The sequence below is a fragment of the Lolium perenne genome, chromosome 6 (genome assembly GCF_019359855.2).
Source record: "Lolium perenne isolate Kyuss_39 chromosome 6, Kyuss_2.0, whole genome shotgun sequence".
Taxonomy (NCBI): Eukaryota; Viridiplantae; Streptophyta; class Magnoliopsida; order Poales; family Poaceae; genus Lolium; species Lolium perenne.
The window spans coordinates 208484738-208510038 of record NC_067249.2 but is presented as its reverse complement, the minus strand read 5'-3'; the positions used below and the strand labels follow the sequence as shown (position 1 = coordinate 208510038).

Here is a 25301-nt window from a genome sequence, read left to right as displayed (position 1 = left end):
CAGAGATTCTGTCCCCCGAAACTTGTCGTCAATGACGGCGGCGCTGCGGAACCCTTCGTGGAATATGACTGGCCTCCTTAGGGTTTTCAATTCTGGGAGAATATATAGGCGGAAGGGCAGCGTCGGGGGAGCCAGGGGGTGGCCTCCCCACACCTGGGCGCGGCAGTGGGCCCAGCCGCACCGCCCTTTGGGGTGCCCCCCTGCTGGCCTTCTCCGACTCTTCTTCGATCTTCTGGAACACTCCGTGGAAAATAGGGCCGTGGGCTTTTGTTTCGTCCAATTCCGAGAATATTTCCTGTGTAGAATTTCTGAAACCAAAAACAGCAGAAAACAGGAACTGGCGCTTCGGCATCTTGTTAATAGGTTAGTCCCGGAAAATGCATAAAAATGATATAAAGTATGAATAAAACATGTAGGTATTGTCATAAAACTAGCATGGAACATAAGAAATTATAGATACGTTGGAGACGTATCAGACTGCTATTATGAATTTGATATTGAAAAATAAACAAACAATAACAAGTCTGTTTTTTTTGATGGTTTTTAAAAGTGCTTCCATGGATTGATTCCTTCCTGGTTCCTATTGGATGTGCTACTGATTGTTTCATGTTGGCTTATCCATGGTTTCTAGCTTGGTTTTAATCTCTGGCATTTGCCACCTTTGCCAGCATCACTTGGTCTATGACCATATGATTATCAAACAAGGTGCTCCTACCCTGTGAGTATTTCTTGTTGGGCATGCACATGCATATATGAACATAACCTGCTGTCTGTTCATGATTTTGGTATACCTCACATCAGCTCCTAGGTTATGGTTTGTTGATGTAGAGGATTTGCTTCTGCTTATTGTTGTTGATCCTGCCCTTCTCCTCCTGGCTAGCTTGTACTTGCTCTATCACCCCCATCTATGCTCTAAAGCTTTTGTTCTTGGTGAAGAAAAGATTGAACAACACTGTTGTTCTTGATGGTTTTTGCTACTGGTGAAGTGTGTGTCGATGGATGAATCTAGGTTTTGCTTGTGAGTTGCTATTTATAGCAAGAGCGCAATGCATTGCCCTTGTCGAGACATAGACTTGTGCTTCCCTGGTGACTAAGCCTTGTGTGTGTGTGTGTGTGTGTGTGTGTGTGTGTGTGTGTTGTGAAGCATGCATTATGCCTGGTAAGGTGTGTGTTTGTGTGTGTGTGTGTGTGTGTGTGTGTGTGTGTGTGTGTGTGCTCCATGGTTGGAACTTGAGCTGAGTGGATCAGTTCGGCTAGGACTTGATATTATCCTCCTGATGGTTTCTCTTGACATCCAAGTGGCATTTCCACTTGTTCAATTCCATGTCTATTGGTTTGTGTTTTTGCAGGTTTCAAGAGGATCAAATGGACGAGATGATCAAGCAGGGACTAGTAGCTTAAAATTTTAGAATAGACTCACTTTGTATTGTTGTAACTTTTCTTTTTATTTTCTTTATTTATTTCTGAATTAGTTTATTGGAATATAAAGGAATATTGTAAATACAATGTATTATGTGTGATCATCAATAAAGCTCAAAGTTTTCCTATTGAGACATTTGTAATTTATTCATATTTTTTTATTATTTGAATTCAAATATATTTCTATTTCAATATTGTCTTATATATTCATAAACTCATTCAGTTGTATTTTTTCAAATTTGAATATCAGTTGACATTCATTCCTCCTTCAAAACCCTGAATTCAAAAGAGGTCATGTCAAAGTTTATCGCACTCTCGAAACCCTAAAACCTAATGGCAACGAGAGAGAAACTTGATTCCACTTAGGTTTTTTTGCAATTAAGCGCAAAATTTTTCTCAGTTTTGCGATGCAATGCACATCCCCTTTCTAATTGTATCCCGCAATCGTGTGAAAACCTAGGGTGTTACATTGGAATCTAGATTTTTAATAACAAGAGGTTATCTTTTTCTCCCATTTAGGCGAGACACGCATTTTTTCCAACATTGTATAAGCCGAGTCCTCGTGATTGTTGGACCAAGTATATTGTATCCACTCAAAACAATCCCATCAGATATTATTGAGAGACAATAGATACTGCATCTACTATATCGACCATGTTAGTTTAGCTTGTGAATATTTGATCACAAGAGGGATTAAGAAACATCCGGATGAACAAAGTGAAACTAGAGATGATGGTTTTGAATGATCTTGAGTTAAGTTTTTTTGGATATGAGATATTTTTGGTTATGCTTATTCAAACTTCTTTGATTTATCATATATATTACTTAATCAACAAATGATAATTTAATAATGAAAATTAAATTCGTGTGACTCCTTTTTCTTTTGTTCTTTTCGAAGCACATGATAACATTAGTATAGGTAGTGTTTGATTATTGTATAGATACCTTCAGAAGGAAGGAAATAGAAAATGTGAGGGCAATGACAATGTACTAACCGGACTCAAGCGTGGGGGTGAAGCTATGCCTTTGCAAGTTGTCCAAATATGAGACGGGGACATCTCAAAAAAATGAGACGCGGGAACATTAGAGGCGGGGTGGGAGTGGGGGTGGGGGTGCGGTGGGGGGGGGGGGGGAGTTAATGTACGCCTCACTTTTATTGCTTTATATATTTTGTGTAATTGCATTGGCACTATCATGTATTCCTACGAAACTCGTCTCTAACATTTAAATAACTCACCCGCTCATGTTATACCTTTTACTACCTCTGATTCAAAGAACAAGGCGCACACGTATTTCAAGATAAACTTTTACCATAAAAATTGAGCAACAAAATCTTGATTATATTATATGTAATTACTATCGTTGGATTCATATTGAAAGAAACTTTTTAATGATACTAATTTCATATAAACAATATTTATCTATTTGAAGTAAATCTTGGTCAAATAAAAAGTACGTAAAATAAGGGCAACTTATTCCTATAAACGGAGGTAGTATATACTACCATAAAGATGATGGTTTTGAATGGTACTTGCTCCGTCTAGGTTTTTGTAAGCCCCTCTCCTTCTTCTAAAAATTCCTTCGATTACCTAAGTATGCTTTTGGTGGTATATAAGTATATAACTCTTTTGACTAGATGATTGAGCAGTCCTTAGGAGCCCGAACAGGGGGAGTACTTTCTTTACACTTTTAAGAGGAATTAGGCAAAATGATACACTTTTTTCTTCTTCCATTGCCCATCATGGAAACGAATCGAGCAAAGATTCCTGACACCAGGTATTCAACATGTGAACGCAGCAGAATTAGCACGCTAAACAACAAGCGGGTTCTCTGATGCACGTCATTGAAAGAATGATGGGATTCAACAAAAGAAAAGTCTGCACAACAACATTTACTTTCTTCACTCCTCCTCTGCACCAGCAATGCTCTTCTTGAGTGACTCCACGTCGTCGGCCAACTGTTTCCTGCTTTCCTGCAATTGAATTTCATGCGAGGCACGTGTTAACAAGGTTACTAATGCTACACTCCCAGTTAAGTGATGAATCCATACGAGTACTATGAGTACCTTGAAGAGGAGGTAGCGGTACACGAACCATCCGGTGTAGCCGAGCCCGACAAGCTCCATGATCTTGGGAAGCTGCAGAAACCACACAAATGCTAGCGTGTCACTGCTCACAACTCAGTCTCACTGGGGCGAATGATCCAAGACGTATATGGCCGGCCAGACGTACCAGAGGCAGGGAGTTGACGGCGCCTACGACGACGGAGGAAAACCAGAGGCCGACGATGGCGCCGCCGGCGTAGGTGAGGACGGTGGACTTGTTCTCAACGGCTTCCCACTGCCACGATCAAGCACGCACCGTCAGTCAAAGTTGAGTTTATTTCACTCGCGATGCTGCCCTCAGCCCTCTTTGGTGCCATGACCTCTGTACCTTGGCTTTCAGGTCGTCGACGAGCTCGTCGCCGCTGGCGGCGGAGGCCGAGGTGTCATCGGAGGAGGCCTTCACCCGGACCAGAGAAAGCCGCGGTGCGTCTGATCAACATCGCAGCATGTAGCAACTGTTAGGGCAGCTGCATGCGTACGTACAAAAACAACATGATTTCTGCAGAATGTACATGTGAGAGCGCGCGCGCACCTTGGAGACGAAGAGGCGAGAAGCCACGCCGTAGGATCAGGACGGAGGGTGGCGCGGCGGCCGCGACGGCGGGGAGGCGGGCTCCTGCTCCACCCAGAAGCGCCGTGGAGTACGCGGTGGCAGCCATTGTTCAGTCGTTCGGTACGCTCCCCTGTAGTCTCCGGTCCTCTCTTCTTCTGGTGTCCTCGGCCTTTCCAGCCGCTCCGCGTCCATTGCACCCCTCCTATTTGTTGCTTTGTGCGTGGGGATCGACCACATGGCAGGATGGTAGGCTCTAATTGGCTGCGTTCCTATCTTAAAAATCTGTCACTGGCCTCACAGTGTTCGGTTGGCAATGAGGTCTCAATTCTCGCCCTCGTGTCGGTTTGGTGCTGCTTCTGGCCTACGGAGTACTAATAATGCGTCAATGCGATTCGTACAGGACTTTTGTATTTTTGGAGAGGTACTCGATCTACCGTCGCTGTCAGCCTGTGACCGACGCTATGGGTGACGTTGCTGTCCTCAGGGCATGGGCAGCTCAGCCCAAAGCCCGGCCCAAAATTCCCATGTCTAGGTCTGAATATGTTGGCCTGATGGCCGGGCCCGGTTTGGTAGTGCAAAAAGGCAGCACAAGGAAGTGGCCTGGCCTGCCAGGATTTCCTGCTTTTTGGCTGGTCCAGGTTTGGGCCTAGTTGTTGAGAATCGGCATTTTTTCGGCTCGATGTTGAGAAAAGATATCTGCTGGTGCCCATGCTGAAGCTGATATCGATGTCGAGGCCTCCGATGCCGATGACGCCGCCATTCGACCAACAATCTCTTTCAAGATCATGGTGTGGTAGTACATATGCGCCACATTCACCTAGGGGTCCATTCCCGATGTATCGGCGCTCAAGATCATGAAATCCTCCTTCCTTTTCTTCATGGCGACTCTCTCCTTCTCGATCCCGAACTTCTCTTCTTGCTTCCACAAACAAGACATTCCATCTTTCATTGCTCTTCTCGCTGTGGATGATAGCAAGTTTGCCGAGACATCGGTGAGACACTTGTTAATCGATGCTTGGACCCTTTTAGTCAATCGCGCAAGCTTAGCCTTCTTGTTGCCGATAGGGCGACCCACCGAGGTTCCTAGTGGAACTTCCAGATCAATGAAGCCATCTGCATTCTTCGCCAACTGAACATGCGCCAGCCTCCACTTCTCACACCCTTTCAACTTGGTGTAGCAATGCAATAAGCAGAATCCGTTGCCATCGTGATTCGACCAGCACAAGGCTAGTGCAAGATCCAACTAAGAAAGAAAATGTAAATACATGAATGTCGGGATGAATGAAAACACTGGTGCGCGTTGGTGCGCCGGCGGTAACCAATTTCGGTCCGCCGACGGTAGCATATTTCGTAGTAGTGGCACTTGTCCTTTGTTCGAAATGCAAATATGGTTTTGATCTAATTGTTAACATAACAGACCATGCATCAAATGAATTTGCTAGCTCCCAGTGCAAGTTGTGGCCAACTTAGGCGTAGGGGTAAGAAGTTCGTTATATTGTTCACGGATGACCTTGAAATCATGACGGTATGTTTCAATCTAACATGTTGTGCCTCTAAATTATCCGTATATAGGTGCATTTAGTTGCGTCTTTGATCTAATTTAATTGTTATTTCTTTCTTATAATTATGTCTAGACTATACCCTGTAGCGTAATAGGTGACTTCATAGATCATATACATAGAAGCATTAATCAATTGGAATAGCTTGAAGTCAGCTTCGAGAGCAGGACTCACTGTCCATACCGTAGAGAACCTTCGTTGTTCAAATCACCAATGAGATAAACCGAATCTATTTCCATGGACGTCGTTGGATAGAGATGTCGGAACCCTACAGGATGGAGCCTGGAACAAAGTGTCATTTCTACATGAATGATATACTCGGCCACACCTACTTCTATTACAAAGATCACACAACTCTTCTGCGTCTGATCGTATCTATCATGATCCAAGAGATGTTGACGAGGTCATTTTTTTGAAAGAAAGGAAAAAGAATTTCCTTAATTCATTAAATAAGGAGAAGTCATAGAACCAAGTTTTAGAGTTACAACCCCACCGAGGGAAAAGACTACTCTCCCGCAATCAAAATACCCAAATATTTCGCACCGGCTATAACCCAAGTTCTAGCTTCTGACTTAATTCTATCAAAGATGATGGTTGGCATAGTGCTCTTGTTTTTGAAGGTTCTCGCACTCCTTTCATTCCAAATCTCCCAAGCGACTAGCATGAGGAGAGAGGAAATAGCCTTCCTTCTTCCGCCATGAGCAAGAACCATGGAAGTCCACCAATGTTCCACACTATCAAACTCACTCCAAGAGGCGGGGTCAAAGTCGTAGATGTGAAGCCAATCCCTAATCATAGTCCAAATACGAAAGGAGAGGCGGCATTTGAATAGAAGATGGGCCGCCGACTCGTCATGGCAACGACAAAGGGGGCAAATCCTCCCATTAGACCACCCGCGTCTCTCAAGGCGGTCCGCCGTCCAAACCCGATTTTGTATGATAAGCCAGGAGAAAAGCTTGCATTTTGGGGGCGCCCAAGCCTTCCAAATGACCATCTCCATGGGAGAGCGGATGGTTCCGGCGAATTGCGCCTTTTAGGCCAACGAGCAAGAGTATGCCCCGTTCGCGGTGAGCGTCCAAATAATAGAGTCCGGCACATCGTCTTGGAGAACGATTTGCGAGGTATGTTGCCAAAACAAGGTGAATTCATGGAGGTTTTGGACCGAGAGGCCCGCAAAAATGTCAAGATGTAGGATCCAAGCATCATTGTTGATTGACTTCCGGACATTCCAAGTTTTTATCTTAGAGATAGCATAGATGGAAGGCGCAATGCACTTCGGGCATAGGCCATAGGCCCAAGGATCGTCCCAAAAGCTAGCGTTATTTCTATCACCAATGGTGACTTTGGTCAGCTAACAAAAAAGCTCCAAGTCCTCCTTGTTGCAAGGGTTCTCCATTCCAACCCAAGGCTTGTCCGGTGAAGTCCAAGCAAGCCATAGCCAACGTAGGCGTCAAGCTCTCGCAAATTTATCCATGTTAAGGATACCCAATCCGCCAAGGTAGGTAGGGTGGCAAACCGCGGTCCAATTGACTTTGCACTTTCCACCGGTGGCATTTTCATTGCCCGCCTAAAAGAAGCTTCGGATTAGCTTAATGATAGCTTGTAAGGGCTCCACGGGGACCTCGAGGGCTGTGAGAGGGTAGATGGCTTGCGAGGAGAGAACCGATTTGACAAGCGTCAACTTCCCAGCGATGTTGAAATATCTTCCATGAAGAGACGCAAGGCGCACCACCGCTTTATCTTCGATGTATTGGAAATGTGATCTTTTGAGACGCTTCACCACAAGAGGGAGACCAAGGTATTTCATACGAAAGATCATTGTCCATTAGAGCAAGTACAATAAGGCTAACTCAGCAGGCTATAAGAATTAAAATAGTGTTGTTTTGCTTAGGTGGATGAGAGAGAAGTGGAGAGAGAAGAGGGATGGGCTCTCATGCAAGAGCTGACTCTTGCACGTGCTCCTAGGCACTTGTGAGTATGTGTGGTGGGCCTTTTACACATAAAGTTATCAATCCTTAAATCCAACTATTGTACAAGTTAGCTATAAGCTGACTATAGCTTGCCTTGTAGCCAGCACCCGGCTACACTATTAGAATTGCTCACCCATGAAGCCGGAGACCGAGGCAGCGAAGCCCGAGGTGTAGTTTGTAGCTACGTACCTAGGTAGTTAGCTATATATTCTTAATGGTGTTCTACTTTTACGTTGCTAGCAATGACCACATTATTTCAGTATGCACACGTCACATTCCACCTCGTCTCCATTCCTCTCGTCTCATCCATAGAACAGGCATGTGGGCCTTTCTTTGCGTGGCACCACGGCACTAGCGGACCCCTCCCTGCCTATCTTGGCGTGCACAACACAACATTGCCGTTACACGAAACTTCTAGCGTGCGTCATCACAAACCATGATCACAGCCCCGCATTAAGAGCATCTCCACTCGTCCCCCCGACGAGGCCCCCGAGCGACGTTTTTTCCATCCGGACGGCGAAATTCGGCCCAGTCGCGCCCCCGGTTCCTCGTTTTCGTCCGGATTTGACCCTTCATCCATCCGGCGAGCCCACGCCATCCCCGGCCCCCCGGGTCGAGCTCGGGGACTCCGGACGAAGCTAAACCAACCGCCCACGCCCACGTGTCTCCTCTTTCGTCCGGATTCCCCGAGCCATCCTCTTTTTCCCCGAGAAACGCCGCTTGGGGAGCACACGACTGGGAAACTACTCCTCCCCACGCCAAATCTTCCTCCAATCCGGACGAAAAATTCGCCAGATTTGGACGTGGGGAGCGCCAACGAGTGGGGATGCTCTAAGATGTTCCAGTGCCAGCGCTAGCTACACTGCTCTCGCAGAGTTAGCTGATCAATTCTTCACAACCAGAGGCCGCTCAAGCTAGCAACGTCAATCCGCATGCAGCTACGGCCGGGGAGGAGCCAACCCATGGCCGTCGGCGCGGCGAGCAGGCGGTACATGGGGCCCCTCCTGTGCACCAACCTCGTCATGCACGGCGCCGTCCTCGGCATCGCCGGGTGGTCGATCAGCAAGTTCATCGACCGCGAGACCCACCGCCGTGCGTGCAGCTAGCCTTCCCCTTCCACGAACACGCGCATTTCTGGCCTCTGCAATATGATTAACCTGACGCAGTATATGTGCAGATTTAGGCGGTAACACGGCGACGGGGTACCTGCTCGTCTTCTCACTGATGGCCGGGGTGGTCGGCACCTGCTCGGTGCTCCCCGGCCTGCTTCACGTCAGGGCGCCCTGGCGCGGCGAGAGCCTCGCCACAGCGGCCTCCACCGGGCTTGTCTCCTGGGCGCTCACTGCCCTCGCCTTCGGGTAGCGTAAAAATTCAGACATACATGCAGCTGTCGTCGCTCTAGTACTAGCTAGCTCACAATGCTGCCATCTTCTTGAACAATTGCAGCCTCGCGTGCAAGCATGTCACCCTAGGGAACCGAGGGAGGCGCCTGGTAACAACCACGACACACATCGTTGTCTATAATCTGATGTTCTCCTTCGCGTGATTTGGCTTGACGATTATGTTTACGCGTTACTGCCTGCAGAGGACACTGGAGGCGTTCATCACGATCTCGGCGCTGACGCAGCTGCTCTACCTGATCCTGCTTCACGCCGGCACCCTCAGCAGCGTATTTGGCCCGGGCTGCCGGAATCACGACCACTCTCAAGGTTGCTGCGAAATCCACCGGGAAGAGCTCGACAGGAGCCATAAGCAAGGTGCCCCAGAGTTTCCGTCCTCGCATGCATGACCAGCGTCAGGCCGTTCCAGTATATGCCGTATCTTGGTACGGTTGCGATATGTAGGCTCTCCATTACGTTTGTGTGTGCACTTCCTGTAAAGCCAACTCCAACGGCACTCCGTATTTCGATCGTATTTTTTTGTCTATTTGGGTCTAGATTCGGAAGCCCGTGGACAGGAAATAGGCCGCGGTCTGGATGCACGGTCCGGATGCAGGTGCCAGCAGTCCCAACGTCAGCTTCCAAATATCCGTGGTCACTAGATGAATATATTTAAAAAAAAAAAATCATAGTTACCATTACCGTCCACCAATATTGAGCAAATAATTCTACAAAAGATAACAGTTGAAGTTGCAACATAAGTAGGTTAGATACAACTAGTCATCTACCCGTGTACCTACACGGGCTAGCTTCTTTAATAAGCTTTACCTGATATTTTTGGGAAGATTTTTGTGACTCTAAAGTAGCCCCAGCACTAAATACGGTCAGTAAGGTCTTGAAAAATTAACTATTTCATACTAAAGGCGTATTTTGTTAACCATGCATAAAAGTTATCTTTATTTGTTTGTACAACATATGTGACAACCAAAATGCTTAAATTGGTTAAATAAAGAGAATTATGGTTTATCTCGCATTTTGTTTCTTTTTAGGGCTATCTGAATTAAGCATGTGGCTTAATTACAAACTTCGACCCATAGTATAAATAAGAATATCAATTCAGCTGCGAACTTAGTTTTTGTAAATAACATCCTTTGTTTATAATACGTGTAAATAAATGTTTGGACTGGTAGCACAAAAAAAAACTTTGTTACATGTACACGAACTTGAAATGTTTCTTGTAGTAGTAGTATAGTTTCATTACTTTTATCCAGTAAGACATCTAACTTTCCCCAATATCTATGAAGAATTGTAGGAGTCGAGTCGATTATGAATAAACTTAGGTAACAACTGACACCTACTACGGAAGTTTCACATCTTGGTGATAAAAGTTGAACACCTACCCAGTCGATTGAACCTACGGTGTCAGTTTAAACTCCTTTGTTCTATCACCGAGACATCCCCTCCAATGGAGTAATAATTTGAACAGGATGAAGTGATAGTGTATAAATTTAAGTTCCACGGGTTGATTTACTTAAATTACCTTCCAATTTTATGGACCAAGTATATGGAGCTAATACTTCTTTAAACGATAAATTTGAATAGGCGGCCACCTTCAGGGTACCATCACTCTGTAATTGATTATTTATTTTGTCCTCTTACATGCTAGACAGACACAAAAAATCAACTGAACATAAACATCTATTTTCTTTCAAAAGGAAAGGCACAATAATAAATGAACATTTGAACGTACAATATCATGAAAAATTATCAAGTCTACTGTTAAAACTTGATCATATAGAATTGTTTCATACTGTTACTATGATTACTCTGAAGCCATTCTATCGAAAAAATAATACTTGGTCAACATACATTAGCTTCCATGTATTTCAATCTTATCATAGCAAAGCAGCATCCATGAAGAATACTCCAAGATATGATAGGAATAGGTGAGCTTTTAGCTTACCTGACATAAGAGATACTGTGGTACCGGATCCCAGTAAAGCGCGCTCCAGAAAACTTAATGCCAGTGGCTGCCCCAACTTAAAATAGGCCACTGGAAAGTGCTTAATATGCACAAGAGGAAGTGCAACAGATAGGAAGATATGCCTTGTCAACCTTCTGTCGTCGTAACGCAGATCATTCACATGCAGCGCCTTCGTAATGATTCATCATGGTTCGATTTGAGAAAATAATTTTGCCCCTGCCTTTGTACTCTCAGAATTAACATGGAGGTTCAAAATCTCCAATAATAAATGAATATATAACATTTTATCTTTTATAGAAAATACTAACCCGCTCTTACTTTGGAAATGCTCCATTGAGAAACCAGTTAGATACAAATTTCTAAGTCACAAAAGAATCAAAGGTGATGTAGCTAATTCAACTTTTCCGATAGACTCAACCAAATTAAAATACATTTGAACTGAAAATCATTGTAGAAGAGTTCTAAATTAAAACTACATGGGAATTTGATATTCAGAGTGTGAGCAACATACCTTAGATAGTTCTTTTTTCGATGCACTCTCTCATGACATCCAGCTATTAGTAGCTCCGTCCAGTGTAGGGATATTGTGTGCTCCCTGCAGTATGTTTTTTTACATTATGATCCCTGTAGTATGTTGAACCTATGAAAAGGAAAGGGAAGCTCAATGATACCACTGTACATGACAATTCTTGTGGAGTAACACTGGAAAACGTACATGCATGTTTATGTAGAAGCCAAAGCATGTGATTTCATGAGTAAAAAATATATATATATAGTTACACAAATTCGTTTGATCACTTAAAATATGTACATTTTATAAAGAGCATATACACATAATCATTTATATTTTCAGATCTTACCTTGTATCAGTGTGAGACATTGATGGATAACCTTATGACTGAAGCTGCATACTATTCTCAAAAAAGCCTTACTGTAAAAAATCTAGAGGTTAAAAAATCTAACTCTAGCGGGCATATGTGATTAGCACCACAGTCCATAACTGCACGTAATAGGATAAGGATGTGACACACGTGTTATACACATATTCTATATTTCAGGAAGGCGTATAGAGCAAGTTTCCAAATCAATTCCTTCAAAACCTAGAGCTTTGAATTCAACTACGAATAAAAATCAGGGCCTTGTTCTACCTAAAGAAAAAAATCTGAACAACTGGTTAGAAAGTTGGGGTACTTATGCAAGAACGGCTTGTGCGCGCATCTGCCACAATCGCGATAGATCGGATTGCGATCGTCCGGCCGGACGGTAGAAGTTCCAATCATCCATAAGCAAAATTAATTGTACGCTGATGCGTAATTCTATTGGATTTCATCTCTGCAGATATGTTGCAGTGGATGGATGCGTTGGAGACCAAGCAAGCTTGGATAGCAGCTGCCGCCGTTAGTTCATCATGCCCACAATCTGCACAACATAGAGGTCAGGAAGATAAAGAGAAACCTTAATCTCTTCCTTACTCAGGGAAACGGGATGCTGCCGACTGAAACTCGCCTGCATGTCGCCGGTTGGTTCGGAAGAGAAGATTCGTTTTCCTTGTTTTTAGGTGGATTCGTTTTACATGGTATCGGGAGAGTGTTAAGGAGAAGAGGCGTCGGCTCGGCAGAGACCTACGCAAGAAAAAAAGTAATAGCCCGTCACATGATTTGAGTAGATGTACATATGTTGGACTCTAGCATTATCTTTTATAAATTTACCGTATGTGACATTAATGATGAGCTTTCGCACGATCAAGCGACCTATTATATATTATAAACACACAGAAAATAACTGTAACATGCCAACGTAACTTCAAACGGTACATTATAAATCACAATTTTCTCAACTAATCCTAACCATAAATTTTAGATGGAGCGCGCTGGCCGTCGGTCGCCTGATTTTCGGGCTTAAAATCGGTCGCACCCGCACTGTTGATTAGCCATCGTACGGTAATGAATCATTACCGTATTTTCTCCTGTGGTCTGGACGTCTGGTCCATCCCCGCTTTTGTACCTTGTCAGGCGAGAGTGGCCTGTCACTTTCATGATCCTAGTTGCAGTGCTCGCGTGGTCTAGTCTAGTAATCATGTGGGTAGAGCTATGTGCTGAAGCGCCTCTCTCTCTCCTATGTGCAAACAAGCTGCCTCTAAATGTAGTACACATCAATCACATGGGTGGACCCATATGCTGATGCATGCATGCATGCATGAATGCATGCATGCATGCATAAAATCCACATGGAGGCATGCATAGTTAAGTTGTCACACTACAACATCTCATGTTTGCTTTTACAATAAAACTCTTATGAGTAGGATATAATTTTAAACCCTGTATACAACGTTAAAAATCTAGATTAACAAAATTCTAAAAACGCTTGAAAACCTTGCAACATCTCTTGTGTGTCTTTACAACAAAACTCGAGCGAGATAATTACATATTTAAATCACTTATACAACATCAAATTTTTTGTGGAAAACACAAAATGTAGGAAACACCCAAAAAACCTTGCAACATCTCGTGTGTTCTTTTACAACAAAACTTGAATATGTATGTTACAATTTTAATGCATGTATGCAACATCAATAAATCGATAAGGAAAAACCTTTTAAAGAACGCTAGAAAACATTGCAACATTTCCCGTGTGTCTTTACAGTAAGACTCGTGCGACTTTGTCACATTTTGAAATCACGTATACAACATCAGTATTTTTGAGGAAAACACAACTTGTAGTAAACACCCGGGAAACATTACAACATCTCACATACGCTTTCACAACAAAACTTGTATATGTATGTTACAATTTTAATGCCAGTATACAACATTCATAAATCTGGAAGAGAAAAACTTTCAGAAAAAAGCACATATGAGTTTGTTACAACTTTAATACAGATATGCACCATCGAAAAGTTTACAAAAATTAGATGTAACATCATCCATGGCGCGCTTGCCGCTAAATGACAGCCATGGAACAAAAATCTTAAAATAACTCCAAAAGTATTAACTACTTAACAACTAGTTGTGTGCACATAGCAAATGATAACATGCATGTGGTGCATGCATGAGGGGTGATGAGTGTACCAGCTATCGATGGCCTAGAGTTGTCATCTCCTATGTCTTGTCCTTTCATGCAGTGGTCCAGGCCAACTGCCGGATGCATGCATGCGATGCGAGAGTAGTGAAAAGGACTAGCTCAACGCTGAGAAAACAGCCAGGCTGGAAAAAGTGCGCGCACGTCAAAGAGATGGCATGTGGACGGACGAAGCGAGCCAGCACGACCGATCTTTTCTATGTGATCGGTCGGCCGGGCATAAGCGTTTTCCATTTTAGATCTAATTGTCCTAATTATTCTGATGATGTGGATTAATGTGGAGGCTTTTACGGTGCCTTCAATTAGTAAATATAAGATATAAGACTAGCCGGCACACCCAAATTTTAAAAGCATGATAAACAAATCACATTTCTCGAGTTACAATCTTCTTATTCTTCTTTTTAGCCTTCTCGCTAAGCAGAGGGGCGATCTCCAACTCCTTCTGCTTGTTGTCCACCTCCTCCATGGCCGCATAGGCATTGATCTCTTCAATCTCGAGTTTCTTGGTTTGTATCTCGTAATAGTTCTTGGCGGCCTCTTTCTTCTCCCGACGCTTCCTCTCCTCTATTTTCTCGCTCGACACCTCCTTATCGGCAATGAGCGTCAATGAGCGTCTTGATCGTATCCATCATCACTTGCGAGGAAGCCTCTCGCTTGGCCTCAGCCTTAGAGCTCGTCCGCCCCCTCGGCTTCTTCATCGGTGCACTTGGGGCCTTGCTATCAACATCGATGGCGTAGGACTTACCGGGCGCGTTGGCATCATAGGAAGCATATAGGTCGTGCTACTTGGGACAATCCTTGAGGGCCATCCAAAGTGGACCAAGTTGAAGTCTTTTTGGTCGTTGGCAATCTAGAATTGGCCCAAAGATTGGGTCATCAAGTTGGCAACGCCAAGGCCATTCACCTTACACTTTTTCATCTTATTGTAGGCGGCGTTGAACTTGGTAGTTCGTTCTTGGATCCACGCCCACCTTTTCGTGAGCGAGGCCTCACTCCGGTCGCTCACAAAAGGGTGATCACCCAAAAGTGTGTGCTCATGCAAGTAGTTGTGTATCTTCTTCCAAAATGTGCCACCCCTTTGTTGGGCACTACAAATTGGATCTTGTGCAACTTCCATCCATGCCTCGCAAAGGCACACGTCCTCAAGCTTGGTGAAGTTCCCGGTCTAACAGGACACTCCTTTGGAAATTGAGGTTACTCCTCCTCACACAAGGGCGCCTAGCTGATGGATATAGGGGCTCCCTGGGTTCAACCTTGGGTGGCATTATGCTGCTTCTGGGTATTCCACCAAAGGTGGCATCATGTTGCCCTTAGGTTCCACCTTCTGTGCCGCCACCTCCATTGAGAAGGCTGGCCATTGTGGCATCCATGGTATCGGTCCCATCGAAGTAGGGTTGACACTGATGAGATTCGTAGCATAGAAAACAAAAAATTCCTACCGCAAGAACGAATAACAAGCCAAGATCTAATCTAGTAGATGGTAGCAATGAGATGTATGTGAGACTAACCCTCGAAGATTCCAAAGCCTACGAGATTAGATCTCGTGGTTGATGTAGTCGATCACTTGCCGCTTTCAAAAGCGCGTAGAAGATCCTGACGGTGCCACAATCGGGCAACACCTCCGCACTCGGTCACACGTACGGTGTTGATGACGACGTCCTTCTCCCCGTTCCAGTGGGCAGCGGATGTAGTAGATCCTCCTCAGAATCCCGCCAGCACGACAGCGTGGTGACGATGGTGGTGGAGATCTCCGGTAGGGCTTCGCTGTAAGCGCTGCGGGAGAAGAAGGAGGAGGGAGTAGCTAGGGTTTGGGAGAGAGGGGGCTTGGGGCGCCGGCCAGGGAGCCACTTGGTGGTGTGGCCAAGTGGTTCCAGCCCTATCCCTCTCTTTATATAGGTGGAACCCCCAAGGTTTTGCCCAAAATCCGATTAAGAGTCCAACTGAAAAACTTCCATATGGGTGAAACCTAGGTCAAGTGGGATTGCTCCCTTTCCTTGCTTCATGGCCGACCAACTAGGTGGAGTCCACCATGGACTAGGGTTGGCTAGGGTTGGTGGAGTCCCTCCGGGACTCCTCCTTCCATAGTGATTTATTCCGGATGATTCTAGAAACTTCTACAACCTTCCATAAATCCACCGGACCATTTCCAAACTTGGAATGTGACTTCCTATATATGAATCTTATTTTCCGGACCATTCCAGAACTCCTCATGATGTCCTAGATCCCATCCGAGACTCCAAACAACATTCGAACTCCATTCCATACTCCATATCTACTTAAAACGACATCAAACCTTAAGTGTGTCACCCTACGGTTCGAGAACTATGTGGACATGATCGAGACTCCTCTCCGATCAATAACTAATAGCGGGACCTGGAGATCCATAATAGCTCCCACATATTCAACATTCGAACTCCATTCCATACTCCATATCTACTTAAAACGACATCAAACCTTAAGTGTGTCACCCTACGGTTCGAGAACTATGTGGACATGATCGAGACTCCTCTCCGATCAATAACTAATAGCGGGACCTGGAGATCCATAATAGCTCCCACATATTCAACGATGACTTATCCGATCAATAACTAATAGCGTTCACCTGGAGAACCATTTACATAAAATAACAATTCCCTTTGTCTCGCAATATTTTACTTATCCGAAATTTGATCGTCGGTATCTCCATACCTAGTTCAACCTTGTTACTGATAAGTACTCTTTACTCATACCTTGATATGATATCCCTTGTGAACCAGCCACTACTGTACTGTCTATGTTTAGGGGCACTTCAAAGTGCCCCAATAGGTAGCCAAAGTGCCCCTAATTACTTTTAGGGGCACTATGAAAAGTGCCCCGGATGCTTGTGTCCCTAATTGAAATAGGGGCACTTTGAATGAAATGCCCCAAATACATTTAGGGGCAGTTTGAATATTGCCTCTAATTTTTTTTAGGGGAAGTTTGAATATTGCCTCTAAATGTTTTTAGGGGCAGTTTGAATTTTGCCTCTAAAGGTTTTTAGGGGCAGTTTGAATATTGCCTCTAAATGTATTTAGGGGCAGTTTGAATTTTGCCTCTAAATGTTTTTAGGGGCAGTTTGAATTTTGCCTCTAAATGTTTTTAGGGGCAGTTTGAATTTTGCCTCTAAATGTTTTTAGAGGCAGTTTGAATTTTTCCTCTAAAGGTTTTTAGGGGCAGTTTGAGATTTGCCTCTAAAGGTTTTCAGGGGCACTTAGTGTTTTGCCTCTAAATGTTTTTAGGGGTACATTGAAATTTGCCTCTAAAGGTTTTCAGGAGCACTTAGTGTTTTGCCTCTAAAGTTTTTCAGGGGCACATTGAAATTTGCCTCTAAATGTCTTTAGAGGCAGTTTGAGATGTGCCTCTAAATGTCTTTACAAGATAGTAAACAAAATGCCCCTAAAACTACAAGCATGACAGTGGTCATATTACAATACTAATAACATTACAATACTAACATGCACAGATTTGGTCAAAGTTATGGTATAAGTCATATTACAGTACTAATAACAATCACAGTGGTCACATTACAGTACTAACATGCACAGATGCATAACTTTGCAGTTTTGGAGGCATTGTCTTGATGACAGTATCTAAGCAGTTTTGCATTATGTAAAACTGACAGTACTATGCAGTAATTTGATGACAATATCTAAGCAGTGTCTTTCTGACTTGCACCCTTCCTCTTCTTAGCAGTAGATGCAACTGTTTTCAACTTCTTCTCAAGTGTACACGCAATCTCGGCTGATGTTCTATCGATTGCCGGATTAGTTACCTACAAGGAACCAATTTTTAATGTGTCAAACAACAGATGTTGGAATAAATAATATTGAGCAATTAAGATGTAACAACTAATTACACTAACGGAGGAATAAATCATCAAGTACTGGCAAAAATAATTTCAGTAACGGAGGAATAAATCATCAAGTACTGGCAAAATGAGATCTCCGCCAGGTTGACCGGCAAACTAAAGCAACTAGGTCGTGTTGCTGCATGCTCTATAAGTCGGCAGCAAAACATATATCTTGCAAAAGTACAAAAGCTATTATGCGAGGTAGAAAACTAAAATCTAGCTGAATATATAATTGCACTACCATATACAAATAATTGTATTAAATCAAGTTGAACAAGAAACAATCAAGAAACAAATACAAGTCTCATATTTTCTTAAAAAGTCAAGCCATGTACAGTGGGGAGGCTGGGAAGGAATGTGGAGTGAGCTGCCCTGTTTCAATGAATAACTCTCATATTTTCTTTAAAAGTCAAGTCATGTAAAGTCTGATAATTCTATCGATATATCAAAAAATATGATATTCTATCGATTTCATATGAATATATATCAACAAGTTGTATGTATGTATATTTTAAGCAAGCACATCCTGTAAAATGTGAAACAGTTTTATGTATATTTTAACCAAGCACATCTCTGTGGTGCACATACTTTGACACTCCATCTTAACATGTCTACGGAGGCTCACTAATAATAATGATATTGTATAGTTTCTACTCTGCATAGTTTAGTTAAATTGCATATTTTACCTTGCTAATCCTCTCTGTTTCTTTTATAAGTTTGACATTTATTATCTGTGTGTCTAGCACATTTTTCTACAAATAAAAGAATTACAACAAGATGAACAAGAAAGATTCAAAGGTGACCTACATTTCTTCTTGGCCAGGTGATGCAATGTGCCTCAGTGTCTCCCATTTGAACCATTCTGCCTTTTGGTATTGGCAGAACAGTTGTTTTCTTGAAGACCACGTTCACCAAAATTTTGACAAACTCCTCATTTTCAATTTCCTGAACTGTTCCCAATGCCACCATTTGTAAGCTGTTTGGCGAAGTCAACCCCACTTCAATGCCAGTTTTAATTTTATTTGCCTACATTATGCCAGAGTATTAATTAGCAATATCATTTGCCATATTAGCTAACATACTAATTCAAGCAACCATTGTACAACGAACAACAAACCAATGTGTGGTAAAATTGCTAACATACTAACCTTAAGTGGATTCCTTGCTCTAAGCCAATCATTATGTTCATCAGTGCATCATTTTGTACTATGCCAATCACCTTCCTTGCAGCAATGTTCTCTTCCAGCTTCTCCTCTTTTACCTTGACTAAGATTGTGCTGTCTGTTAGCAGATTCCTGTAAGAGCATTTTGGCTTCTGCACTACATTAACTGAAGTAATGACCACATCGTCACTAAGTTCTTCTAGCTTATCATCAATAAGTTCTTCTAGCTTCCTCTTCTTCGGTCTCTTACTTATTGTTCCTTTTGGTGTTGCAACTGTTGTTGCTTGGCTTTCTACATTGCCCTGTGATCCTTCGATGTAATCTCCCGACTTAGCATTTTTCCTTCTTTTACTTGTTCTTGGTGATTTCATTTCTTGACTGCCTTGTTCTGAGATAGCTGTTACTGCTTTCGGATTCGGCGGCAACATTTGACTAAGACCAAGCAAAGATGCTTCCTTCAATGCTGAAAATGATGTGCCTTGGTTTGTTGTCGACTTTTTTTGTTATTGTCCTGGTTGATGTCTGGCTGCTCAATGTTCCTGCATGTGCTGTTGATCCCTTGGGTGGTGGTGCTGATATCCTGGGTTCTGATGCTGCTGCTTCTGACCCATTGAGTACTGTTGTTGATCCCTTGGCTGATCCAGCTGCTTCTGGTAACTTGTGTGCCGCTGCTCCTGATCCCTTGGGTGCTGCTTTTGATCCATTTAGTGTTGTTGATCCAGTGGATGCTCCAGTTGCTTCTTGTACCTTTCGTGCTACTGCTGCTGAAGCCTTGAGGGCTATTGTTGATCCGTTGGCTGCTACAGCTGCTTCTGGTATCATCGGTACTGATGCTGCTTCTGCCCCATTGATTGTTGTTGTTGATCCCTTGGCTGATCCAGCTGCTTTTGGTACCTTGGCTGCTTTTGTTGTTGCCTTTGATCCCTGGACTGTTTCTGATGCTCTTTTTTGGGTACAGGCTGTTGCTGATCCCTGGACTGTTGTTGCTGCTGTTTTCACGGCATGTGCCGCTGCTTTTCCTGGTGCCTTGAAAGGTGATTTGAATGGAGCTGATGTTGACTTCAATGTTGTTGTTGTTGGTACCTTCAATGTATTATGACTTGATGATGGTGCACTTGTTATGCCAGATGCTATTGATGCTGATGCTGATATTGTTCTGCCTGGTGCACTGGAAGCTTCCTTTGTTTTCTCTTGCTCAGGTTGTGCTTGCTTATATATGCGTCGACAGCTCAGCTAGTGTTGACGCCACTAATTCTTCTGCGACTTCTTCTTCTTGTTCCTGGTTTCCATGCATTTCATCTGTATGTCCATCTCGTTGACGTGCCATCAGGTAATTTACCTTTTCTTCCAATTGTTGACTCCTTGACATGAGTGTTTCCACGTAGCCTCTGAGCTCAATGTTCTCCTGCTTAGAATCCCTTAATGCTTCTATAGCTTCATCCAGTACCTTTGATGCTTTTACTCCTACCAGTAGTCCAAATCCATGTCTTCTAGAATTCCTAGGTGGTGAGAACAATTCTGAGTAGAGGTCACCATCCGTGTGCTGCTCGCCAACTAATTCTGGGTTTTGTTGGAAACGTTCATTCATCAAAGCCTGCATTCAAATTTAAGCAACACATTCATTAGATGGTAGATGATATAGTAATTTGTGAGTTGCATTTGCATTAATTTCAGGGAATATGACTTACAATTTTGGTTGCACAGAAACCATTCGCTGGCAATCCATCTTTCTTTGTATGAACAATTCGGAAAACTTGTGGGGACCCCGGACTAACGGTCCGAAATTCCCTGTTATGTATACAGTTCACGATCCCATGATCAGTGCGCCGTGAACACATAACCGAACTGATATCAAATTACACCATCCAATTACAAAGCGGAATAAGAAAATTACAACATGGTCACATGACCGATAATTACATAATAGCCTCGAAGGGCCTAACTAAACATCAGAGTAGCATCATCACTTCAGCAGCGCAGTACCCAAGTCATCTGCCATAACCCTACATGCAACTGACTGGGAAGACGTTCCTAGCTCGCATAGACGTCGCCAACTCCTTCTTCATCTGTCGAACTCCTTCAAGTCTGGCCAAGTAAATAGCCAGGGACAAAGCCGTGAGTACATTTGAATTGTACTCGCAAACCATCAAGAAGGTGATAACAATTCTAACTAAAGAAGACAAGAGAGGAAGAGTAGTTTCTCTTGTGGATATAGCATGTGGAAGAGAAGAGATGTTTTTGGTGGAGATAGCATCCCAACTTCTCAATCGAAGGGGACACTCCAAGAATTTATCTAAGACATCTCTATTTCTCTATTGAAGAAGAGTTCCTCTACATGAAAACACTAGGAAGGGTCACCCCATCTTGATTCATTTTCCTCAACCATCTCCACATGGTCGGCACAACATCTTTCCCGTACCCTTCCGGTACTTCCAACACACGCATTTCCTTTGGAAATCATTTTTCAAAACCAAAACTCGACACAGCTCGGTAACGGCCATCCCAACCGTCCATGACCGCGGACGCGGCTATTCGAATAGTTTTAACTCTGCAGAGTGTGCGCACTTTCCCCACAAGAACCGATAAATCCGCCGGATCATCCCGGTTCGACATACAAAAGTATGCGAGACTCGGATAATCAGTCATAGTCCTTCGCCTGTCTCCCTTGACAAGAGTCCTTCCCTGCGGGCTTACCCCTTCCCGGCACCCCGGCAGCATACCTCCTTTTGAGCGTATCTCCGGCGCCATGACAGAAGACCCTCAGTAATCGTCCGGCTGCAAGTTAATGCAGTGTATTGCCTCCTTCAGAGCGCAACCCGGTGTCAGAGGTCATCGCAACCCTCCTAGAGAGTTGTGAAGGTGGCTCATGCCAATTTCAACAGACGTCAGACTAAGCCCGTACCCACTTTGGATAATGTGGTTGCGCTGTGTAATTGTTCCGGGCGAATACAAAGAACCATGTGTCGTTTTTCTCAAAAACCCAAGTCACACCCACACTTTCCTCTTTCCAACCATCTTTGTCAAGATCCTTTTCTTTCATAAACCATACGCTTGGGTAAGGTTGCCTCACCCAAGGTTTTCATAAACATTTACAACAAGGTAAACCTTGAGGGGTTCCCAACCTATAGTTTCATGAGTTGAACTAGTATTGCACTACGGCCGAGATGAGAGTCATCCCGCCATAGATGAGGTATAAAGGGGTAGTGGAGTGGATCATACTTGCTTAAGGTAAGCATGTATTATGACAACACAAGGAGGAATATACTCTCAGATTTGTGGTGCTAATTACACAACTTAGATAGTGGAGTGTCACTATCCAACATATTCTCCAAGATGGTACACGGCATACTCCTCTCAAGTTGAGAATACACCAAGATCATGACAATGATACCTCTATACTACAAATGGGGTGGGTGTGGTGTAAGTTACTATCTTGAGATGGAAAATGCTCAAGTTGAGCATACAAGATAACCAAGTGGGATAGCACGGCCATGCTACCATGCATCCCATAACACAAGGACAAATAGTGGAGCATCACCACTAGGGAGTACCCCACTTGCAAACACACATAGATGACATAAATAGAGATAATAACACACATAGAATGAAGGTGCTTTGAACATCAACAAATGACATCCAACTAGACACCGGATCAGAGATCAAAAGATGGCTTGCCTTGGCTTATTTGTCCCTGTAATTCTTCAACCCTATCAATATAAGAATCCCAACAATATAAATAAAATCCTTGTCCAATTCCACTTCTTCTTCTTCTCCGGAATTGTTCGCATCTAGCGCCGGAAAATATAAAAGGAACACAATCAATCACATTGCATCAACAAGACAACATTCAACAATCAACAACTAACCATGCAGCCAAGGTATAACATACTAAGGACTTATAGATACCACAAAACAACTTCAAGAGTTTTAATTTAGAAAACACCATTTATTTACCTAGTAGAGGTATGAGTGCATCACAACTTAGCAATTGCCTCTCTCGGTTATCACCATGGTATAAACCAAACATCCCCTGGTAGATAACATCATAAAGAGGACAAGAGCATTAGTTTGGCATCAAACACATTCACAGTACATTTTCAAACATTTTGGGAAAAGTAGAAAACAGTTTTCCTAACTTAGTTGTCTCACACAACACAACATCCAAAATAGGAAGCAAACCATATTCCACATCATTTGAAAACTTAAGCAAAACAATAGGGCTAATGTTAAGTTGCAGAGGTTTTGTTTTGCAAGCATAAAACAAAGGTTGTCCATTCCTAATAAAGAGAGTTGGTCAAGGGTTTTAAATAGACCAACAAGTTTTGGTCCAACAATGCATGTCACACATATACCATACTAACAGTAACGAATATGCATGAACAGAGACTAATAATATTTTTCCTAGATGGCCCGTACTAATACAAGACTAACCCAATTGGAATCACCCAAAATGATTAAACCTACAATTTTAGGAATTTCTTTCAATCTGACTGTACAGAAAACAAGATCTGTAAGCCATAAATCGTAGAAAAATCCTAAAAATATGAGACCACTGGCATTTGAAAGATATTTAAACAAAGATGCATACACAATTGGATTTGGGTTCAAATTGTTTCTGAAACTCTCACAAATGGATTAACAAGATTACTGCATGTCTTCACCATTTGCTTTATGTCTGGATTTTCATAACAGATAAATGTTTGAAACTTGTTTGAGATGATTAACAAAACATTCAGTAGTCCTACAAAGTTGGAATCACTCAATTAGGTTCAAATATGGATTTTTGGTGATTTAAAAGCTAACAGCCATGTCTGCAGAACACACAGAACAAGTTTAATTCACCACAAATCGTACATAAATCACAAAAATATGAGGTCAGCTGCATCTGAAAGGTATTGAATAGGTGGATTTTACCCAATTTGTTTCACTCAAAGATTCGTTCCCAAACTCCTGGTTTAATTCGACAAAGTCAGATCTGACCAGATCTTGACCTGTGAATCATTTCATTTTCAGGAGGTCAATCGAAGTAAAACCACCGCCAAAATGAAGGTATTGAAGAGGGCTTTCACCTACAGTTGAGTTTGCTCAAAAAAGTTTCGTAAAACGGAACAAATCTAACAAACAGTGAACCTGCATGTTTACAGAACTTTATTTACCACGGACAATCCGTAACGAATTTGAGGATGAGACCAACGCCAAGTTGTATATCTTTTCCGTATCTATCTGCGGAACTTTGAATCACTCGATTTGGATCTGCGCACGATATTTGGTGGATTTTACAAGTTCGTACCAGAATCTGAAACAGCAAGATAGCAGAAATTACTGCAAGGATTTGGACGAACTTTGCTCAAGAACTTCAGATCTGAGGATAGCTCAAGCTTCTCCATGCTTGGACCAACATGCACCTGCATCAAGATCCAATCTTAGCAATGGAGGAAGAGGAAGAGGAGAGAAAACCATCTAGGGTTGGGGAGAAGAAGGAGAGGGAGGCTCTCATGGTGAGGAGGAGCTTGAGGGAGGAGGGAGCTTCATCTTGGAGTTCTTTCCATGGCCATGGCCGGCCATGGGAGCTAGGTGGAGCTGCATTTTCATGGGGGAGAGTAGGAGAAGAGTGTGAGGGAGTAGATAAGGTGGAGGAGTGAGTGGAGAGAAGAAAAATGAGAGCAAGAGGAGTGGAGGTGGCCGGCCAAGGGCCATTTATAGAGGGAGAGGGGGTTGGCTGCCTCCTTTTTGATTGGCTAGGATGGGTGGCTGCCCATTTAATTGTTGGGGTAGTTGAGAGGCAAGTCTTGCAAGATAAGAAAGTGAGGAGGAAAGTGGCTGGCCGAAATTTTCTTGCCATGGCCGGCTCCTTCTTGACAACCACAAGTGAACAAACAAAGTGCAATGCCACTTCATGAATGTCGACCAAGGTTGAGTATTTGAGGGGTTAGCTAAAAATGGTTTGATGATGTATTAAAATTTGGGAGAGAGGTGATAATAAACATTGGTGGCAATGTTGGAGAATAAAGTACTTTGATCAAATTATCAAATTGGCCAAGAGATGATGGTGGTGATGGTGGTTGAGACAATGGTAGAGCAAGATTAAAAGAGATGGTGAGTGAAGTAACCATATACTCACAATGAAGAATATGGGGACTTAAATCATGAATTCATGAGGTCAAGGTAATGATGGAAAAGAATATAAATTGCTCTACAAATGAGAGGTCAATAGGGAGTGAGTT

The 25301-nt window shown here is 43.2% G+C and overlaps 2 protein-coding genes and 1 long non-coding RNA gene across 4 annotated transcripts; 1 reads left to right on the top strand and 2 right to left on the bottom strand.

Moving 5' to 3' along the window:
* Positions 1–3118: 3118 nt before the first annotated feature.
* On the bottom strand, positions 3119–4271 carry LOC127306252 (protein CURVATURE THYLAKOID 1A, chloroplastic). The gene is made up of 5 exons (XM_051336876.2): positions 4056–4271; positions 3852–3952; positions 3651–3758; positions 3485–3556; positions 3119–3391 (listed from the first exon to the last, which is right to left on the bottom strand). The coding sequence occupies exons 1-5, from the start codon at positions 4180–4182 to the stop codon at positions 3320–3322; spliced, it is 480 nt and encodes a 159-aa protein (XP_051192836.1). The 5' UTR covers positions 4183–4271; the 3' UTR covers positions 3119–3319.
* A 4149-nt stretch (positions 4272–8420) lies between these two features.
* On the top strand, positions 8421–9566 carry LOC127309344 (membrane protein PM19L). Its single transcript, XM_051340228.2, has 4 exons — positions 8421–8697; positions 8783–8963; positions 9052–9097; positions 9191–9566. The coding sequence occupies exons 1-4, from the start codon at positions 8538–8540 to the stop codon at positions 9392–9394; spliced, it is 591 nt and encodes a 196-aa protein (XP_051196188.1). The 5' UTR covers positions 8421–8537; the 3' UTR covers positions 9395–9566.
* Positions 9567–22545: 12979 nt separating this feature from the next.
* LOC127306254 (uncharacterized) lies at positions 22546–24828 on the bottom strand. Of its 2 annotated transcripts, none has more exons than XR_007854544.2 (5): positions 24420–24828; positions 24234–24330; positions 23992–24146; positions 23032–23107; positions 22546–22865 (listed from the first exon to the last, which is right to left on the bottom strand). It is a non-coding gene; the product is annotated as an uncharacterized lncRNA (long non-coding RNA). The 2 variants fall into 2 exon arrangements; XR_011747586.1 differs by having other exon boundaries at positions 23992–24068; positions 24420–24825.
* Positions 24829–25301: the final 473 nt, after the last annotated feature.